Here is a 17,747-nt window from a genome sequence, read left to right on the forward strand (position 1 = left end):
CCCAAGCTGGCAGTGGTGACGGGGTGATCCCCTGAGTCGAAGGTGAGGTCGGCCTCGGGCGCCGCCGATCCTGGAGGGGCTCCTTGCTGCACAGGGGCGGCGCCGATCTGGCGGAAAAACTGCTTGGCGTGGCGGTCCGAGGGAGGTGCTTGCTAGCCGCCGAGGAGGGCCACAATGGCGACAGGCGCCGGTGCCGTGAAGCGTGCGACAAAAAGACCGCGCAGCTCTTCCCAAGAGGCCACAGAGGATCCTGGTAGGTTGAGCAGCCAGGCATGCGGCGCGCCAGCGAGGGCCATGGGGAACCAGTTGGCCATGACCTTGTCGTCGCCTCCAGCTTCCAAGACGGCCTCCTCGTACGCTAGCAGGAAGGCCGATGGATCCGCTGCGCCGTCGTAGCGCGGCGGCATCTCCGGCTTGAACTTGGGCGGCCATTGCACCTGCCGCAAGGCGGGGGTAAAGGCCCTAAGCCCCCTGGCGCCGTCGTGGGCGTCCATTGACCCAGTTGGAGGAGCAACGCCGGCCATGGGGACTGAACGGGGAGGCGGTGCCGGTAGAGAGGCGAACTTCGGCGCACCCCTACCTGGCGCGCCAAATGTCGGATTACGGGTTCCGGCAAAACCCTTGAGGTTCGAACTCTGCAGTGCGCACGAAGATCTCTCTCCCCCTAGCTCACACTCTAGCCACGATCTCAAGGCCTAGCTCGCCGAACCCACGGAACAAGGGACACAAGAGTTTATACTGGTTTGGGCCACCGATGTGGTGTAATACCCTACTCCAGTGTGGTGTGATGGATTGCCTTGCAGGTTGGGGATGAACAAGTACAAGGGAAGAACGACCTCCTGAGGAGAGCCGTTCTCTAGCTTGATGAGCTTGTGTGTGTGAGGATGGAATGGATCCGATCCGAGATCCGTTTCCTATGGTGGTGGCTAGTCCTATTTATAGAGGCCCTGGTCCTCTTCCCAAATGTTTAGGCGGGAAGGGATCCCACAACGGCCAATTTGAAGGGGGGCAGCTAGTACAAGCTATCCTGACAAAAGGTGGTCTTCGCCTGCCAAAGGCTCTGGTGGTGACGACGTCGTGGGCTCCGCGATGACCTCCGTCCTGCCATCCTGCTGGTCTTGGTCTTGTTGCACCGATATGGAAACCTTTGTCTGATGCCTCGGGACTCCTCGCCTGCACCTGCCCCTTTAGCACCAAAGAGGCAACCGGTACTCTGCGCCCGCTGGCGCCCGCCTGGCCTTGGTCGTCATGGCCCACGTCATGGAAACCTCCCGAGGTGCCCCTCACCTTGATCTCTCCGCTCCTTGCGAGCCAGCCTAGTGAGGCAGCCCCTGAGGAGGTCTTGTGTCGTCCGCCTCGCGAGGCTTGGCCCCTCACGAGGGTCTTGAGTGTTGTTGATGAAGATGGGCCGTACCAGGCCGCTGGAGGAGCCACGCCCTAGGTCGCAGGCAGGCAAGTCTGGGTACCCCCGTTCCCAAGACGCCGACAGTATCATTGCTACTATCATCTTTTCCACTTATTTTTCTCTTGGAACATATCAAAATAAACTGGGAGCTACATCGCGAGCTATTGATCTACAACATAATTTGCAAATACTATCAAGACTAAGTTCATGATAAATTAAGTTCAGTTAATTATATTACTTAAGAACTCCCACTTAGATAGACATCCCTCGAGTCATCTAAATGATCACGTGATCCATATCAACTAAACCATGTCCGATCATCACGTGAGATGGAGTAGTTTTCTATGGTGAACATCTCTATGTTGATCATACCTACTATATGATTCACATTCGACCTTTCGGTCTCCAGTGTTCCGAGGCCATGTCTGTACATGCTAGGCTCGTCAAGTTTAACCCGAGTATTCCTCATGTGCAAAACTCACCCGTTGTATGTGAACGTAGAGCTTATCACACCCGATCATCATGTGGTGTCTCCGCATGACGAACTGTCGCAACGGTGCATACTCAGGGAGAATACTTATACCTTGAAATTTTTAGTGAGGGATCATCTTATAATGCTACCGCCGTACTAAGCAAAATAAGATGCATAAAAGATAAACATCACATGTAATCAAAATATGTGACATGATATGTGACATGATATGGCCATCATCATCTTGTGCCTTTGATCTCCATCTCCAAAGCACCGTCATGATTTCCATTGTCACCGGCTTGACACCTTGATCTCCATCGTAGCATCGTTGTCTTCTCGCCAACTATTGCTTCTACAACTATCGCTAACGCATAGTGATAAAGTAAAGCAATTACATGGTGATTGCATTTCATACAATAAAGAGACAACCATAAGGCTCCTGCCAGTTACCGATAACTATTAGAAAACATGATCATCTCATACAACAACGTATATAACATCATGTCTTGACCATATCACGTCACAACATGCCCTGCAAAAACAAGTTAGATGTCCTTTACTTTGTTCTTGCAAGTTTTACGTGGCTGCTACGGGCTTCTATTAAGAACCGTTCTTACCTACGCATCAAAACCATAATGGTGTTTTGTCAAGTTTGTTATTTTAACCTTCAACAAGGACCGGCCGTAGTCAAATTTGATTCAACTAAAGTTGGAGAAACAGACACCCGTCAGCCACCTTTATGCAAAACAAGTTGCATGTCTGTCGGTGGAACCGGTCTCATGAACGTGGTCATGTAAGGTTGGTCCGGGCCGCTTCATCCAACAATACCGCCGAATCAAAATGAGAAGTTGGTGGTAAGCAGTATCACTATCATCGCCCACAACTCTTTGTGTTCTACTCGTGCATATCATCTACGCATAGACCTGGCTCGGATGTCAATGTTGGGAAACGTAGCATGCAATTTCAAAAAATCCTACGCTCACGCAAGATCTATCTAGGAGATGCATAGCAACGAGAGGGGGAGAGTGTGTCCACGTACCCTCGTAGACCGAAAGCGAAAGCGTTTGACAACGCGGTTGATGTAGTCAAACTTCTTCTCGTTCCGACCGATCAAGCACCGAACGTACGGCACCTCCGAGTTCTGCACACATCCAGCTCGATGACATCCCTCAAACTCTTGATTCAGCAAAGTATCAAGGGAGAGTTTCGTCAGCATGATGGCGTGGTGACGGTGATGGTGAAGTTATCCGTGCAGGGCTTCGCCTAAGCACTACGTGAATATGACCGGAGGCGTAAACTGCGGAGGGGGTGCCACACACGGCTAACAATGTTTGTTGTGTGTTCTAGCGGTGCCCCCTCATATATATAGGTTGGAGGGGAGGAGAGGCAGCCAAGGGGGCGCCCCAAGTAGGAGGAATCCTACTTGGGCACCTCCCAATTCGGCCTCCCCCCTTTCCTATTCCTATTCGGAGTAGGAAGGGAAGAGGGGGAAGGGGGAATCCTATTCCCTTTTTCCTTTCCTCCTTCCCCTTTCCTTCTCAAATTTGGCCAGCCCATATGGGGGGGCACCAGCCCCTTAGTGGCTGGTGTGTTTCCCCTCTTGGCCCATAAGGCCCATATAGTTTGCCGGGGGTAGCCCGGAACCCCTTTCGGTGGCCCGATACGTACCCGGTACCCCCGGAACACTTTCGGCGTCTAAATACTATCGTCCTATATATGAATCTTTACCTCTCGACCATTTTGAGACTCCTCGTCATGTCCATGATCTCATCCGGGACTCCGAACAACATCCGGTCACCAAATTACATAACTCATATAATACAAAATTGTCATCGAACATTAAGCGCGCGGACCCTACGGGTTCGAGAACTATGTAGACATGACCGAGACACCTCTTCGGTCAATAACCAACAGCGGAACCTGGATGCTCATATTGGTTCTTACATATTCTACGAAGATCTTTATCGGTCAAACCGTAATGACAACATACGTCATTCCCTTTGTCATTGGTATGTTACTTGCCCGAGATTCGATCGTCGGTATCTTCATACCTAGTTCAATCTCGTTACCGGCAAGTCTCTTTACTCGTTCCGTAATGCATCATCCCGCAACTAACTCATTAGTCACATTGCTTGCAAGGCTTATCATGATGTGCATTACCGAGAGGGCCTAGAGATACCTCTCCGATACTCGGAGTGACAAATCCTAATCTCGATCTATGCCAACCCAACAAACACATTCGAAGATACCTGTAGAGCATCTTTATAATCACCCAGTTACGTTGTGACGTTCGATAGCACACAAGGTATTCCTCCGGTATCCGGAAGTTGCATAATCTCGTAGTCAAAGGAATATGTATAAGTCATGAAGAAAGCAATAGCAATAAAACTTAACGATCATTATGCTAAGCTAACGGATGGGTCTTGTCCATCACATCATTCTCCTAATGATGTGATCCCGTTCATCAAATGACAGCACATGTCTATGGTTAGGAAACTTAACCATCTTTCATTAATGAGCTAGTCTAGTAGAGGCATACTAGGGACACGGTGTTTTGTCTATGTATCCACACATGTATCAAGTTTCCGGTTAATACAATTCTAGCATGAATAATAAACATTTATCATGATATAAGGAAATATAAAATAACAACTTTATTATTGCCTCTAGGGCATATTTCCTTCACAAGCTACTACTGAGCTTCGTAGGTCGACTAGGACACGTTTCACACCAGCATGGTACGGTAATCTTGTCTTGGATGTCGTGTTGTTGGACAACGGCGAACCCATGAACTATGAAGCAATGATGAGCCCAGATCCCGACAAATGGCTTGAGGCCATGAAATCCAAGATAGGATCCATGTATGAGAACCAAGTATGGACTTTGGTAGACTTACCCGATGACCGACGGGCCATTGAGAACAAATGGATCTTCAAGAAGAAGACAGACGTTGATTGTAATGTCACCGTCTATAAAGCTTGACTTGTTGCAAAGGGTTTTCGACAAGTTCAAAGGGTTGACTATGATGAGACTTTCTCACCCGTAGCGATGCTCAAGTTTGTTAGAATTATGTTAGCAATAAGCATATTTCGATTATGAAATCTGGCAGATGGACGTCAAAATGGCGTTCCTTAACAGTTTCCTTAAGAGTTATATATGGTGCAACCAGAAGGTTTTGTCGATCCTATGGGTGCTAACAAGGTATGCAAGCTCCAGCGATCCATCTATGGACCGGTGCAAGCATCTCGAAGTTGGAATATATGCCTTGATGAGGTGATCAAAACTTTCAGCTTTATACAAACTTATGGAGAAGCTTGTATTTATAAGAAAGTGAGTGGGAGCTATGTTGCATTTCTAATACTGTATGCGGAGGACATATTATTGATTCGAAATGATATAGAATTTTTGGAAAGTATAAAGGGCTATTTGAACAAGAGTTTGTCAATGAAGACCTGTGAAGTTGCTTACATATTGGGCATCAAGATCTATAGATATAGATGAAGACGCCTGATAGGACTTTCACAAAGCACATACCTTGACAAGATTTTGAAGAAGTTCAAAATAGACCAGTCAAAGAAGGGGTTCTTGCCTGTGTTGCAAGGTATGAAGTTGAGTAATGTTGAGATATTAATAGTGAAAAGTCCGAAAATAGTTCGAAGTCCCGGATGGGATCCGGGACATCACGAGAAGCTCCGGAATGGACTGGAGGTAGAGATTTATAGATGGGAAGTCATATTCAGGGTTCTAGAAAAGTTCGAGAATTTTTGGTAGAGTACCGAGAAGGTTCTAGAAGGTTCCGGGGGTTCCACCGTGGGGTCCAACGCCCCGGGAAGGGCCCACATGGACCGAGGGGTGGGGCTATAGCCCACATGGGCTAGACGCACAATTCCCCAAGGCACATGTCATTTAAATCTAGAGATAAGGTCTTATCTCTAAATTTAAAGGGTTGAATCTAGAGATAAGATGTTATCTCCATGTTTAAAGGGATTTCTCCCTTGTGGCCGACCCTAGGAGGGTTTTGGACGCCCTCCCCTCCCCCCTTGCCTATATATAGAGAGGGGGAGGCGCATGGGGGAAGCCACCCCTTCACCCTTGCCCATTGCCTCTCCCAACTCCCCCCACATTTTTCCGGTACGCACCTGGCAAGCCCTGCCCGAATTCCACTGCCACCACCACCACCATACCATCATGATGGTACTAATCTCATCTACCTCATCTCCCTCGTTTGCAGGATCAAGAAGGAGAGGACGCCATCAAGCTAAACGTGTGCTAATTTTGGAGGTGTCATCCGTTCGGCACTAGATCGGATTGGATCCTGATTGGATCATGAAGTACGACTACATAAACAGTGCTACATACGCTAGCGCATTCGGTCTACAAGGGTACGTAGACACACTTCCCTCCCATTGATATGCATCTCCTAGATTGGATCTTGGGTGTTTCATAGAATTTTTTTGATTTTCATGCTTCGTTCCCCATCACAAAGCAATACCGAAGCACCGCCTAGATGATTCATTAATTAAGCAGTACTTAAGTAGTCAACCATGTGGTTGTATGGTGGTATATTATAGGTGTTTACCAATCCCCGATATGGCAGCTAAGTAACTAGTCGTTGGTTACATGGTCGGGGCATAAATGGACCTATATCATCCTATTGGGTTCTGTCAAGCATAAAGTAAAATCCTATAGGGAGTTCCTAGTTGAAAACAACTACAATGCATGAAAACATAGGTTATGATCAAAGGTTCCACTTGTCTGTATTGACGATTCTTCAATCTCATAATCTTGATCATGTTACTCTTCGCTCCCCGTACAATCTATCATAGGTAAAGAGCAATAATAAACAACCATACAATACAAACAACAAACGATAGGTGTTGTGCATGGCGTTTGTGTCATTGTGCTGTGAGATCTGGTGTCAGGGTTAACTCATAAGAGTTTGGAAAACAACATAGTGGTTGTTAATTGGAATACATGTAACATAAGAGTTCCCATGCAAGTTTCAAATAAAGGTTCATCACATAAGGAGTATGTGATGTCAAGTTGTAGTCGTTAGATTCTCGAAAAGAATCTTAACAACAGAGTCATGGTCTTATGAAACTTGGGTAGCCAAGGTCATGTTCAAGTTTGAATGACAATTCAACTTGTTGACCTTTTATGATTTTGAATACACTAAGGTCTGAAAATGATAACTTGGTATAACTTCCTGCTCAAGTTGGGTTTGGATAAGATTGATCTTATCTGAATTCAAGTTGAATTGAGTTCACAATTTGATTTGATTTCAGTTATGTCAATTCGGATTGTGGGTTATTTCATAATTGAGTAAGTTGGTTCAAACAATTCAACATGTGTGTTGCTTCCCTAAAGTCAAGTACAAATCCAATATGATGACTAATGCCCATTGTTTAATTCAAGTTCAACCTGAAGTCAAATATAGTACCACATAATACTATAGTTTATTTATCTGATTTTTTGTTTAACTAAAGTCAAATATAATCCACTAAGATCACTGTGGTTTATCAATTTGATTACTAAGGTTCATTACTCAATTGATTCAATTAAGGTCTTGTACCAATCCAATGTGTTCGCTAAGGTTTATTCATTTGATCTTTAGTCTTACTGAGGTCAATTATAAATCCAATGCCATTACTATGGTTTTTTATTTAATTCGATCTAAGTCAAATTTAGAACAATTGGTTTACTATGTGCAAATGGTTTCAATTTAATTTAATTTAACTTAATTTAATTAATTTGAGTTCATCTTTCCCTATAGTCAAGTATTAACTCCAACACTGATTACTAGGTTTAATTCATTTCATTAAATCACATTGCATTAGTTTTATTTAAAATAAACCTAGGGTATCAATGTTATATTCAAAGTATGTCTGAATTTAATTCAATTGTTGTTTGAATTACCTAAAGTCAAATAATAATCCAAATAATTTTTATGGTTCATAATATAGTTTTTGAACTCATTTGTATCACTGTTGTTTTATTACACAATTTTTATTTCAAAGTTAAACCTAATTAGGTTTAATTTCTATTTGAATTTAGGCCTATACTGTATTCTGTGTCAAATGTATATTTAAATTATCTAAACTTGAACTAAAGTGTTATGGGATGAAAATACATTTCACTAGGTTCAATTTGTAAAAAGAGTAATTTAATTTGGATTTATTATGTGCAAGTTATGCCCTATTCAAATTTAATTCATTATGTCTGAATTTGAATTTTAAATTGTTCAAATATGAAATTTTTCTAGGCAGGATGAAAGTATTTTTCATAAGGATCATTTTGCAAAAAGAATCATCTACTTGTAGATAATTAGTTTATGAGTGTTTGAAGTTCACGGGATTTTTTGCAAAATTCCCTTTTAATTAATTAACTGGTTTTCTTTTGGATAATGTTTTGAATAATGTTGATGACGTGGCGTGATGTGGTTGGCCGATATCGTTTTAGTTTAAGTGATTGTGTGAGATGCGTTGGATCGAAGATCTACGGCTAAGATTAGACAGAGGAGATCCTCACCAGAGCTAGGTCACCGGAGAAGTCATTGGGGACGACGCGGACGACGACGCACGGCTCGGACCTCATAAGGGACGATGTTCTAGGGGGCGCCGGAGATGGTGGAACGCACAGGTGGACGCGAGAGTGGTAATGAACAAACTCGAGGATGACTATAGTGACATTACGAGCTCGTCGGAGCTCGGGTGCGGCGGCGGAGCTACGGGCGTGGATGCACGCGTCGATCTGGAGCACCTAGGGTCAACCAAATGGTCAGGGAGGCATGCACATGTGCGGTGAAGACGTTGGACAAGGTGCGCGGGCCAAATTACCTCGGTGATCGCCAAAGTTGGGCTTGCGGCGGAGGATGGCTCGGGTCACTGGTGGTCAAGGGCATCCAGGGGGTTTCGGGCAGGAAGGAGATGTCTAGGGGTCACCTGGACATGGGGAGTTGAGTGGTGTGAGTGGTTGATCTCGGGGGTGGCTAAGTTTGCCGGAATCCTCATCGGAGTGGCTAGGTGATAGGCGGATACGGGTGCTCGCCGGCGAGCAGCTTGGCGGCGATGTGGAGCGAAAGGAGAGGGGAAATGGAGAGGGGGTCCAGTCCTATTTATAGGACATGACCATTGCGGCTGGCGTGGTCTAAGGGTGCGCGGGCGTGCGCGACGTGGGGCTCAGGCCGTGCGTGCGTGCGAGAGGGGCGGTTGAAGGTAGGGACAAGGGAGCTGACGGGTGGGGTCGGAGTGTCAGCAAGAGCGGGAGAGAGAGGGGTGCGGGCGGGGCTTGGTTAGCTGGGTCGGCTAGCTGGGTTGCGGCCTAGCTGGCTGGCTCAGCTGGGCCTTTTCTTTTTATTTTCTGTTTTCCTTTTCTGATTTTTCCTTTTTTCTGTTTTGTCTATATTTTCAAATGAATCTGAATTTGAATTTCTTTGAACAGAGAATGTTTTCTATATTCCAAATGGAATATTAAGAAATGTTTGAACATTTTGTTTCAACAAAATGGACATGTAATTCCTCCGGTTATATTTCTTATTTGAACTTGAATTTGGTTTCAAAACCAAATTTGTTTCAAATCCTTTTTAGAAAATTGGCAGAGGGTCAAGATTATTGTTTGGACTTATGAAATTTGATTTCCTGCCAGATAAAATGCAAATCCATTTTTGAATAATTTCCTTCTGATTTGAATTGATTTCAAAATGAATCCAACTCAATTCTTTTGGGAAATTTTTAATTTGGCTTTGAATATTACTTGGGGCTTATTGAAAATGCTTTTGCCCAAAAAATATTTTCGAACTGGCTTGGGTTCCTACCAAGGCTAGCTAGGGTTTCAACTAGTGGCATTTAGATTTCCATCCTTCTAGGCAAACAATCAAGCAATCCAAGTCATTTTCAAACAATCCTAGGCAATCATGGGAAACTCCTAGAAATTTTTTAGTTGCCTGTGAAATTTTTAAGATACCAGATTTGAGAAAGATCTGGGATGTGACACCTTATGGCTGGCTGGTGGCCCCTCCCGACGTCTCCCAAATGTTCCAGTGTTTCTTGTTGTCCAAAAAAATAATGTTCAATCGGCAACGTATTTGACCACCCTAGGTATTGATTCCCTGCAAAACCAAAAAAACAGAAAACAGGAATGGGCACTAAATTAATAAGTAGTCCATAAAAATAATATAATTTTATAAAAAATATAGAAATGATAACATAATAGCACTTAACAATCAAAAATTATAAATACGTTTTAAACGAATCACAGACACATACGGCACCGTGTTGAATGGCCAAAATAATCCCGGCATAGACGCATACGGCACCGTGTTGAATGGCCAAAATGATCCCGGCATCATGATCCAGTTATTTGCGGCAGATTGAGGGACGCTGTTGGAGATGCCCTTATCACACTACGTACCAAAGCGATGGTAGCTTATGCACAAATGCAATCCTGTCCTGTAACAGAGTCCACCTCTCATGGCAATCATTGTCATCTCTATAGTGCACAGTGCCATTGTCCTGCAGCAGTAGCGCAGAGCAAACAGCGCACCGCCTCTGTAACACGGTGCATGAACGAGCAGGGAAAGCATACATGTGTAATATTTATTTATTTTTCATTAGATTATCGGTCGATTGGATTGCATTAGGTCCTTCCCAATGCTTCACGCTGTGCATGTGCTAAGCATGCCACATAGATACAAGACAAAATTTTGGTCACCATAGAGAAACAATGCCAAATGAAGAAAAGTTATCAAAGCGTTCACAGTAACATCGAATTCATGGAAAAATTACATAGTACAACGCATTTGGACATAGTACAAGTCTGACCCTTCTCCTTGGAATGCACATGCACTCTAAATCCTGGAAGAGGTAATATGGATGTCCTTTTGAAATGCATGTCTTCTCGGTGGGGCCGAAAGGAAAATAAAGACACTCAATCGCTGGATCATGCGAAGCATTTTCGTCTCTACAAAAATAGAAATAAGGTTAGTTGACCACTATGAACATGTGTAAGAAGAATACATTTTTATATTTCTCAAGTGAGATCCTCACCCATCTCTCAACTTCTGATGCTGATTCAGAAAGTCTCCTCTTAAGAATAGACTTCTCTGCTTCACAGCTCTCTACATCAATATCTGCATGCAAGTCAAAAACAATTGAGGCTGAACTGTGCACCTTCAGGATTTAAATGAACAAATATCTGTGACATAAAGCTAGCCCACAAAAGAGAATACCAAAAGACAACTTACAGTAATGAATTCTCACTCAACTACGGACGTACAAACAGAATACTAGAGGCAAACAAAGGAAAATAGTACACAATGGAACATGTCAATTTTATTACGACCTTGCTGACCTAAAATCCTAAAGTTTTAGTACTCAAATATGTCGATCTAGTTAGCAGTGGGATAACCCTGTATTACCTCTGAAGCAAGAGAAAGAAATGGCAGGTTCTATTGTGGACTCTGGTTAGGAAAAGCGACAAGTATAGGCAGTGTGTCAGGCGTCGACAAGTTCAGTTAACTGTAGAAGTTCAGAAAAACGCTTCGCAGCAACCAACGATCAGGATCGCTCCTCACCAGCGCTTCGTCGCGAACCGTTGATCTCCTACTTACCGTTATGAGTCCGTTACTGTTACTTTTCACGGTCTTGCCGGGTAAAAGGTTCCCTATAAATACAGCCGGGGTGTGGCTGTCATCGCTATCTCTCTCTTTTCCAGAATATTGCCGCAATGGCTTATCATACACTCATATAGTTCATACTTTTTCAATACAAAAGGGGATCTGAGAGAGAGTTTATACAAAATCGAGCCATATACTCTTTGATATTTTTGCATAGATCATAGCTAGGTCCTGACAAAGTGGTATCATGAGCAGTCGATTCTCGGCAGAGAGGTGAATTGGGAAAAAAAATTCTCTCCAATCGGGATTTCCCCACCCTTCTTCGCAATCGGCGGCGGTGCCTGCGGGCGCGTGGCGGCGGGGTTGAGGTGATTGGCGGCGGTGAAATTCGAGCACAGATTTGTCGAGCAGAGTCGGTTGGTCGAGTAAACTGCTCGATTAGTAAAATTCCGAGCTCTAGCACAGATCCGTGTGCTACGGCGGCGTGGATCGTGGCGGCGGCAAGATCAGAGGCAAGGGCAGGGTTGCTGGGGAGATCCAGTGGTAAAATTCCTCACCCGAATCTCTGATCAAGGTGATGGGGCGGACTAAAACTATCGATGAAGCGGATTTGCAAGAGGTGCTGGGCCTTCGGGACGATTTAGGAGGTTTACAGCAAGAGAGCGCACAACTGCGTTCTGAGATGACCAAGTTGCAGGAGGAAATGCAGTCTATGAGTGGCAAACAGGGGGAAATCTCAAAGCATGTGGGTAACGTGGAGCAGGTGGTATTGGATCTCAGCAAGCAGCTGTCTGCGATGAGTTCAGTCTTGCAGACATTGGTGAAAACCACAGCTCCCCACACGCAACAGGAGCGACCATCTAGCTCTAGTCAGATCCCAAAATCCCCAACATTGCAGCAGGAAGAGATGCAAAGCCAAGTGGACAGAACAGAGCAACTCAGGAAACAATTGGAACTCGAGAAGGAGAAATCAAAACAAATTGAAGAGCAATTGCAGAACTTACCTCCTATTAGGACAAACCGAGTTCAGGCACCCCCAGGATATGCACACCCTATCAGAACTGACACAATACCAAATGTTGGAACTCCCATGACTGCTAGAGATCAGATGCATACACCTGCTTTCAACCAGTACTATCAGAACAACAGGGATAGGCAACTATGGCAAGGCTATTGCAGAACTTACGAGCAGGACATGCAGGCACAGTTCATGAAGTCATTAACAAAAGGTCCCAAACTGGATTTTCCAAAGTTTTCAGGTGAAGATCCTGTAGGCTGGCTGAGACAGTGCAACAAGTATTTTCAAATGTCAGGAGCTCCAGAGGAGTACAAGATATCCCTGGCTCAAATGTATGTAATAGGAGATGCAGATGTGTGGTTGAGAAGGTCTGGGTTACTTAAAAAGCAGTTGACATGGAAACAGTTTGGAGCTGAGGTGGTCAAACGATTTTCTGACAATGGTTCATATGATCTAACTAAGAAATTCAATTCAGTTAAGCAGCTGCAGAGTACAGTGTCTGAATACACTAAAATGTTTGAAGATTTAATGGCTGATGTTCAGGAGGAAAATCCTGAGCTGGGAGAACTCTGGTTTGTGAGATGCTATGTAAATGGCTTAAGAGATGGGATCAAGTATCAGTTAAGGCCACTTCGTCCTCAAACACTCACAGATGCTTACTGCTTAGCTAAGGACATAGAGCCTTGTCACCCTCATGTGACCACAGCACCTAAGAAAACAGGGGCAACCTTTACCAATTTCTACCAGAAGAGCAATTGGTCTGCTCCAGTGAAGCAGAGCACACCTGTTCTGCCACCACAACTGCCAGTAAGACAAGCAGAGATACCTGTTAACAATTCCCAGAAAATAAGAAAAGTGGGAGAGTGCTGGAGATGTGGGGACAAATGGATGCATGGCCACAAATGTAAATTAATCCCTAATGTGCACTTGTTGCAACAAGAGGGTGAGGACCAACAGCAAGAAGAAATGGAAGATGCAATACAACAAGAACAAATGGAAGCAGTGGAACAAGAAGAACAAGTGATGTTTGTTTCAGCTCATGCTATGGGGCAAAGATTGGCAGTTCCCACCCCAACAATTGTGATACATATCAATGGGAAGAGAGCAGTTGCTCTACTAGATTCTGGCAGTACAACTTCTTTCATTAATGCACAGTTTGCAGCTAAGCTCAACTGCAACATGATTCCAGTAAAACCTAAAGCTATTGAAGTAGCTGGAGGAGGGAAATTACTGTCTACTGCTGTCATACCAAACTGTGAGTTTCAGATAGCAAAAATCAAGTTGTCTCACAATTTCAGAACATTAGACCTGCCCAGCCATGATGTTATATTGGGATATGACTGGTTTACTGTAGTGAGCCCAGTTTCATTTGATATTCCCAAACAGAACTTCTGTTTTACACAACAAGGCCAGAAAACTATGACTACTGCCATTTACACAAATCCTGAAACAACCAAAGAAGTGCCAGTGGAGAGAGTGCAGAAGCAAATGGAAAAAGGAGCAGAGGTTTTCCTATTGCAAGTGCACAATATTTTAATGGAAGCACCTGAAGGAACTAAAACACCTCCTCAGATACAGAAGTTAGTGATGGAATATGCTGACTTATTTGAGGAACCTACTACACTTCCTCCTCACAGAGCCTTAGACCACAAAATTCCATTGGTACCTGGTGCTAACCCTCCCCATATGAGACCTTACAGAGTGCCCCAACACCAAAAGAAAGAAATGGAGGAGCAGATCAAGAAACTGCTGGCAGCACACCTGATTAGACACAGTCAGAGTCCATATGCTGCTCCAGTACTGTTGGTCAAAAAGAAGGACAGCTCCATGAGATTGTGTACTGACTTCAGGAAGTTGAATTCCTTGACAATAAAAAACAAGTTTCCAATTCCAGTCATTGAGGACTTGTTGGATGAGCTACATGGAGCTAAATATTTCTCTAAATTGGATCTGAGATCTGGTTATCATCAAATTAGGATGCATCCAGAAGACATACACAAAACAACTTTCAGAACTTTTTTAGGCCACTTTGAATATCTGGTGATGCCTTTTGGGCTATCTAATGCACCTGGCACTTTCCAGGAACTGATGAACACTATCTTTGGGCCTTATCTGAGGAAATTTGTGTTAGTTTTCTTTGATGACATTCTCATTTACAGCAGAAACCTCAAGGAACACTTAGAGCATATTAAGATAGTAATGGTTGTGTTGAGAGAAAACAAGCTCTTTGCAAAGCTCTCCAAGTGTGTTTTTGCAGTGCAGCAAGTGGAATATCTAGGGCATGTCATTTCTGAAAAAGGAGTTGCAACTGACCCTCAAAAACTTGCTGCTATTGCTGATCGGCCCACTCCTGACACAGTTACTAAAGTGAGAAGTTTCCTGGGCCTGGCTGGGTATTATAGGAGGTTCATCAAAGGGTATGGTCTCATTTGCAGACCACTGCATGATTTACTGAAAAAAGGCCAATTCCAATGGACACAAGTGCATGATCAAGCTTTTGCTCAACTGAAGCAAGCACTTACTACAGCACCAGTACTTGCACTACCAAATTTTAGTAAACCATTTGTGTTGGAAACTGATGCCTCAGTAAAAGGAATTGGAGCTGTACTAATGCAAGATGGCCAACCAATCTCTTATTACAGCTCAGCCCTCTGCCCTAGAAATGCAGCACTTTCCACTTATGAGAAAGAAGCACTGGCTATTCTTGAAGCACTAAAAAGTGGAGGCATTATTTGCTAGGCAAGGAAGTGGTGATTAAAACTGATCAGCAGTCCTTGAAGTTCATCACAGACCAGAAAATCACTGAAGGGGTGCAACATAAACTCATGATGAAGCTACTGGAGTTCAACTTTACAATACAATATAAGAAGGAGGTTGAAAACAGAGTGGCTGATGCGCTTTCAAGGCTCATTCCTAAATGTTTTGCTATTTCTGCTGTCACTCCTACTTGGGCTGAAGAATTAATAACTAGTTATCAACAACATCAACACACAAGGACTCTGATGGAACAGTTATTGGTGCAAAAACAGAGCACAACTTCTGACTACACAATACATGCTGGGGTAATAAGGTACAAAGGAAAGTTATTAGTGGGCAAGTCAGTGGAGAAACAAACTAATAACAGCTCTACACAATTCTCCTGTGGGTGGACATTCAGGAAGAAGGGCTACTTATCACAGAGTTAAAAGCATTTTTTATTGGCCTGGGCTGAAAGCTGATGTAGAAAATTTCATTGCTGCTTGTCCCATATGCCAGAGAGCAAAGCATGAAACTTGCTTACAACTAGGTTTGCTTGATCCCCTGCCTGTAGCAGACATGGCCTGGCAACATATCACAATGGACTTTGTGGAAGGTTTGCCTAAATCCAATGGCAAAGATGTGATCATGGTAGTGGTGGACAGATTTACGAAATACAGTCATTTTATTCCTTTGTCTCACCCTTATTCAGTTTTATCTGTGGCTAAAGCTTTTGTGGACAACATTGTCAAACTGCATGGACCTCCCAAGCTAATCATCTCTGACAGAGATAGGATTTTTACCAGTAAATTGTGGAAAGATATATTTGCTGCCTTAAAAGTGGAGTTGAGGTACAGTACAGCATACCACCCTCAGACTGATGGCCAGACAGAAAGGGTGAACCAATGCTTAGAGACATACTTGAGATGCATGGCTACTGATCAGCCTCACAAGTGGTTAGCTTGGCTTTCATTAGCTGAGTACTGGTACAATTCTACCTATCACACCACTCTCAAAATGTCTCCATTTCAGGCCTTGTATGGATTTCCTCCATCCTTAATTTCAGAGCTTGCAATTCCTGGTCCTGAAGATGAGGAAGCACAAGATTTTCTCTCTTCCAAACAGCAGATGCTGGAGCAATTGAAGGAAAATTTGTGCAAAGCTCAAAACAGAATGAAGAGATATGCAGATCTCAAGAGAGTAGAAAGAAGCTTCTCAGTGGGAGATATGGTCTACTTGAAAATGGCTCCATATAGATTGGCTGCCTTTGGATTCAGAGGTGCTTTAAAACTTCAGAATAAGTATTATGGTCCTTTTCTTATCATTCAGAAGGTGGGCAATTCAGCATATAAACTCCAATTCCCTCAGGGAGTGCAGATACACCCAGTCTTCCATGTTAGTCAGCTCAAGAAACACATTGGCAGCAAGACAATTCCAAGTCCCATGCTGCCCATGGTTAACACAGATGGCACCATCAAAACTGGTCCGGCAGCACTGCTTCAAGTCAGACAGATACCACGCAACAACTTACCTGTGGTGCAGTGGTTGATCCAGTGGCAAAACCTATCAGAAGAAGAGGCCACGTGGGAAGATGCAGATTTTGTCAAATACTCCTTCCTAGAGTTCTTCAGAACAACTACTCAAGCGTGGAGGGAGGCAGCAACAACGACGTGAGGACTCGTCGTAACTCAAGAAGGGGGCAATGTCAGGCGTCGACAAGTTCAGTTAACTGTAGAAGTTCAGAAAAACGCTTCGCAGCAACCAACGATCAGGATCGCTCCTCACCAGCACTTCGTCGCGAACCGTTGATCTCCTACTTACCGTTATGAGTCTGTTACTGTTACTTTTCACGGTCTTGCCGGGTAAAAGGTTCCCTATAAATACAGCCGGGGTGTGGCTGTCATCGCTATCTATCTCTTTTCCAGAATATTGCCGCAATGGCTTATCATACACTCATATAGTTCATACTTTTTCAATACAAAAGGGGATCTGAGAGAGTTTATACAAAATCAAGCCATATACTCTTTGATATTTTTGCATAGATCATAGCTAGGTCCTGACACAGTGGCAATGCTGGCATTATGTCCGCAAAGGAGAGAAAAGCTTGTACAGAGAATTGGGGATGACTAGGAGTCCTAGTCAGAGAGAGAATCAGCTAGCAGATTTGGTAGCAGGCAGCTCGGATTAGGGAAGTTCTAAACATTCTAGTTGCATTAGGTAAAGGTCAAGGGCAAAACATCCCATATACAAAGGATGTATTGTATCTCAGATTAGGAAGCAAGAACAATCAATCTTTCACTCCAATTATTCTCTCCAAACACCTTCAAGTTATTTTCAGCATGGTAGTACTTACATTCTGGATCAAAGTTTACAGCAGGTTCTGATACATGAAAATACACATGTCATAGCTAAAGTGCTGAATAGATTTTGTACTAGGGCTAGGGAGAAGCTCTCAGCCCTGGAAGCAAAGATAGAAGAGTTATTTTTCTAATTCTAGCTTGCA

General features: G+C 43.9%; 1 protein-coding gene across 2 annotated transcripts in view; it reads right to left on the bottom strand.

The window, feature by feature from the left end:
- Window positions 1–10,650: 10,650 nt before the first annotated feature.
- The window catches only part of LOC123099839 (peptidyl-prolyl cis-trans isomerase CYP23-like), a 26,185-nt gene continuing 19,088 nt past the window's right edge, over window positions 10,651–17,747 (bottom strand). For both annotated transcript variants that reach the window (XM_044521905.1, XM_044521906.1), the window contains exons 7-8: window positions 10,922–11,004; window positions 10,651–10,835 (exon numbers count right to left, since the gene is read on the bottom strand). In XM_044521905.1, the coding sequence (XP_044377840.1) occupies window positions 10,815–10,835; window positions 10,922–11,004 (104 nt within the window). In that variant the 3' untranslated portion in view covers window positions 10,651–10,814. The remainder of the gene's footprint in view (window positions 10,836–10,921; window positions 11,005–17,747) is intronic.

This window comes from Triticum aestivum, chromosome 4D, assembly GCF_018294505.1.
Source record: "Triticum aestivum cultivar Chinese Spring chromosome 4D, IWGSC CS RefSeq v2.1, whole genome shotgun sequence".
In the NCBI taxonomy this organism is placed as follows: domain Eukaryota; kingdom Viridiplantae; phylum Streptophyta; class Magnoliopsida; order Poales; family Poaceae; genus Triticum; species Triticum aestivum.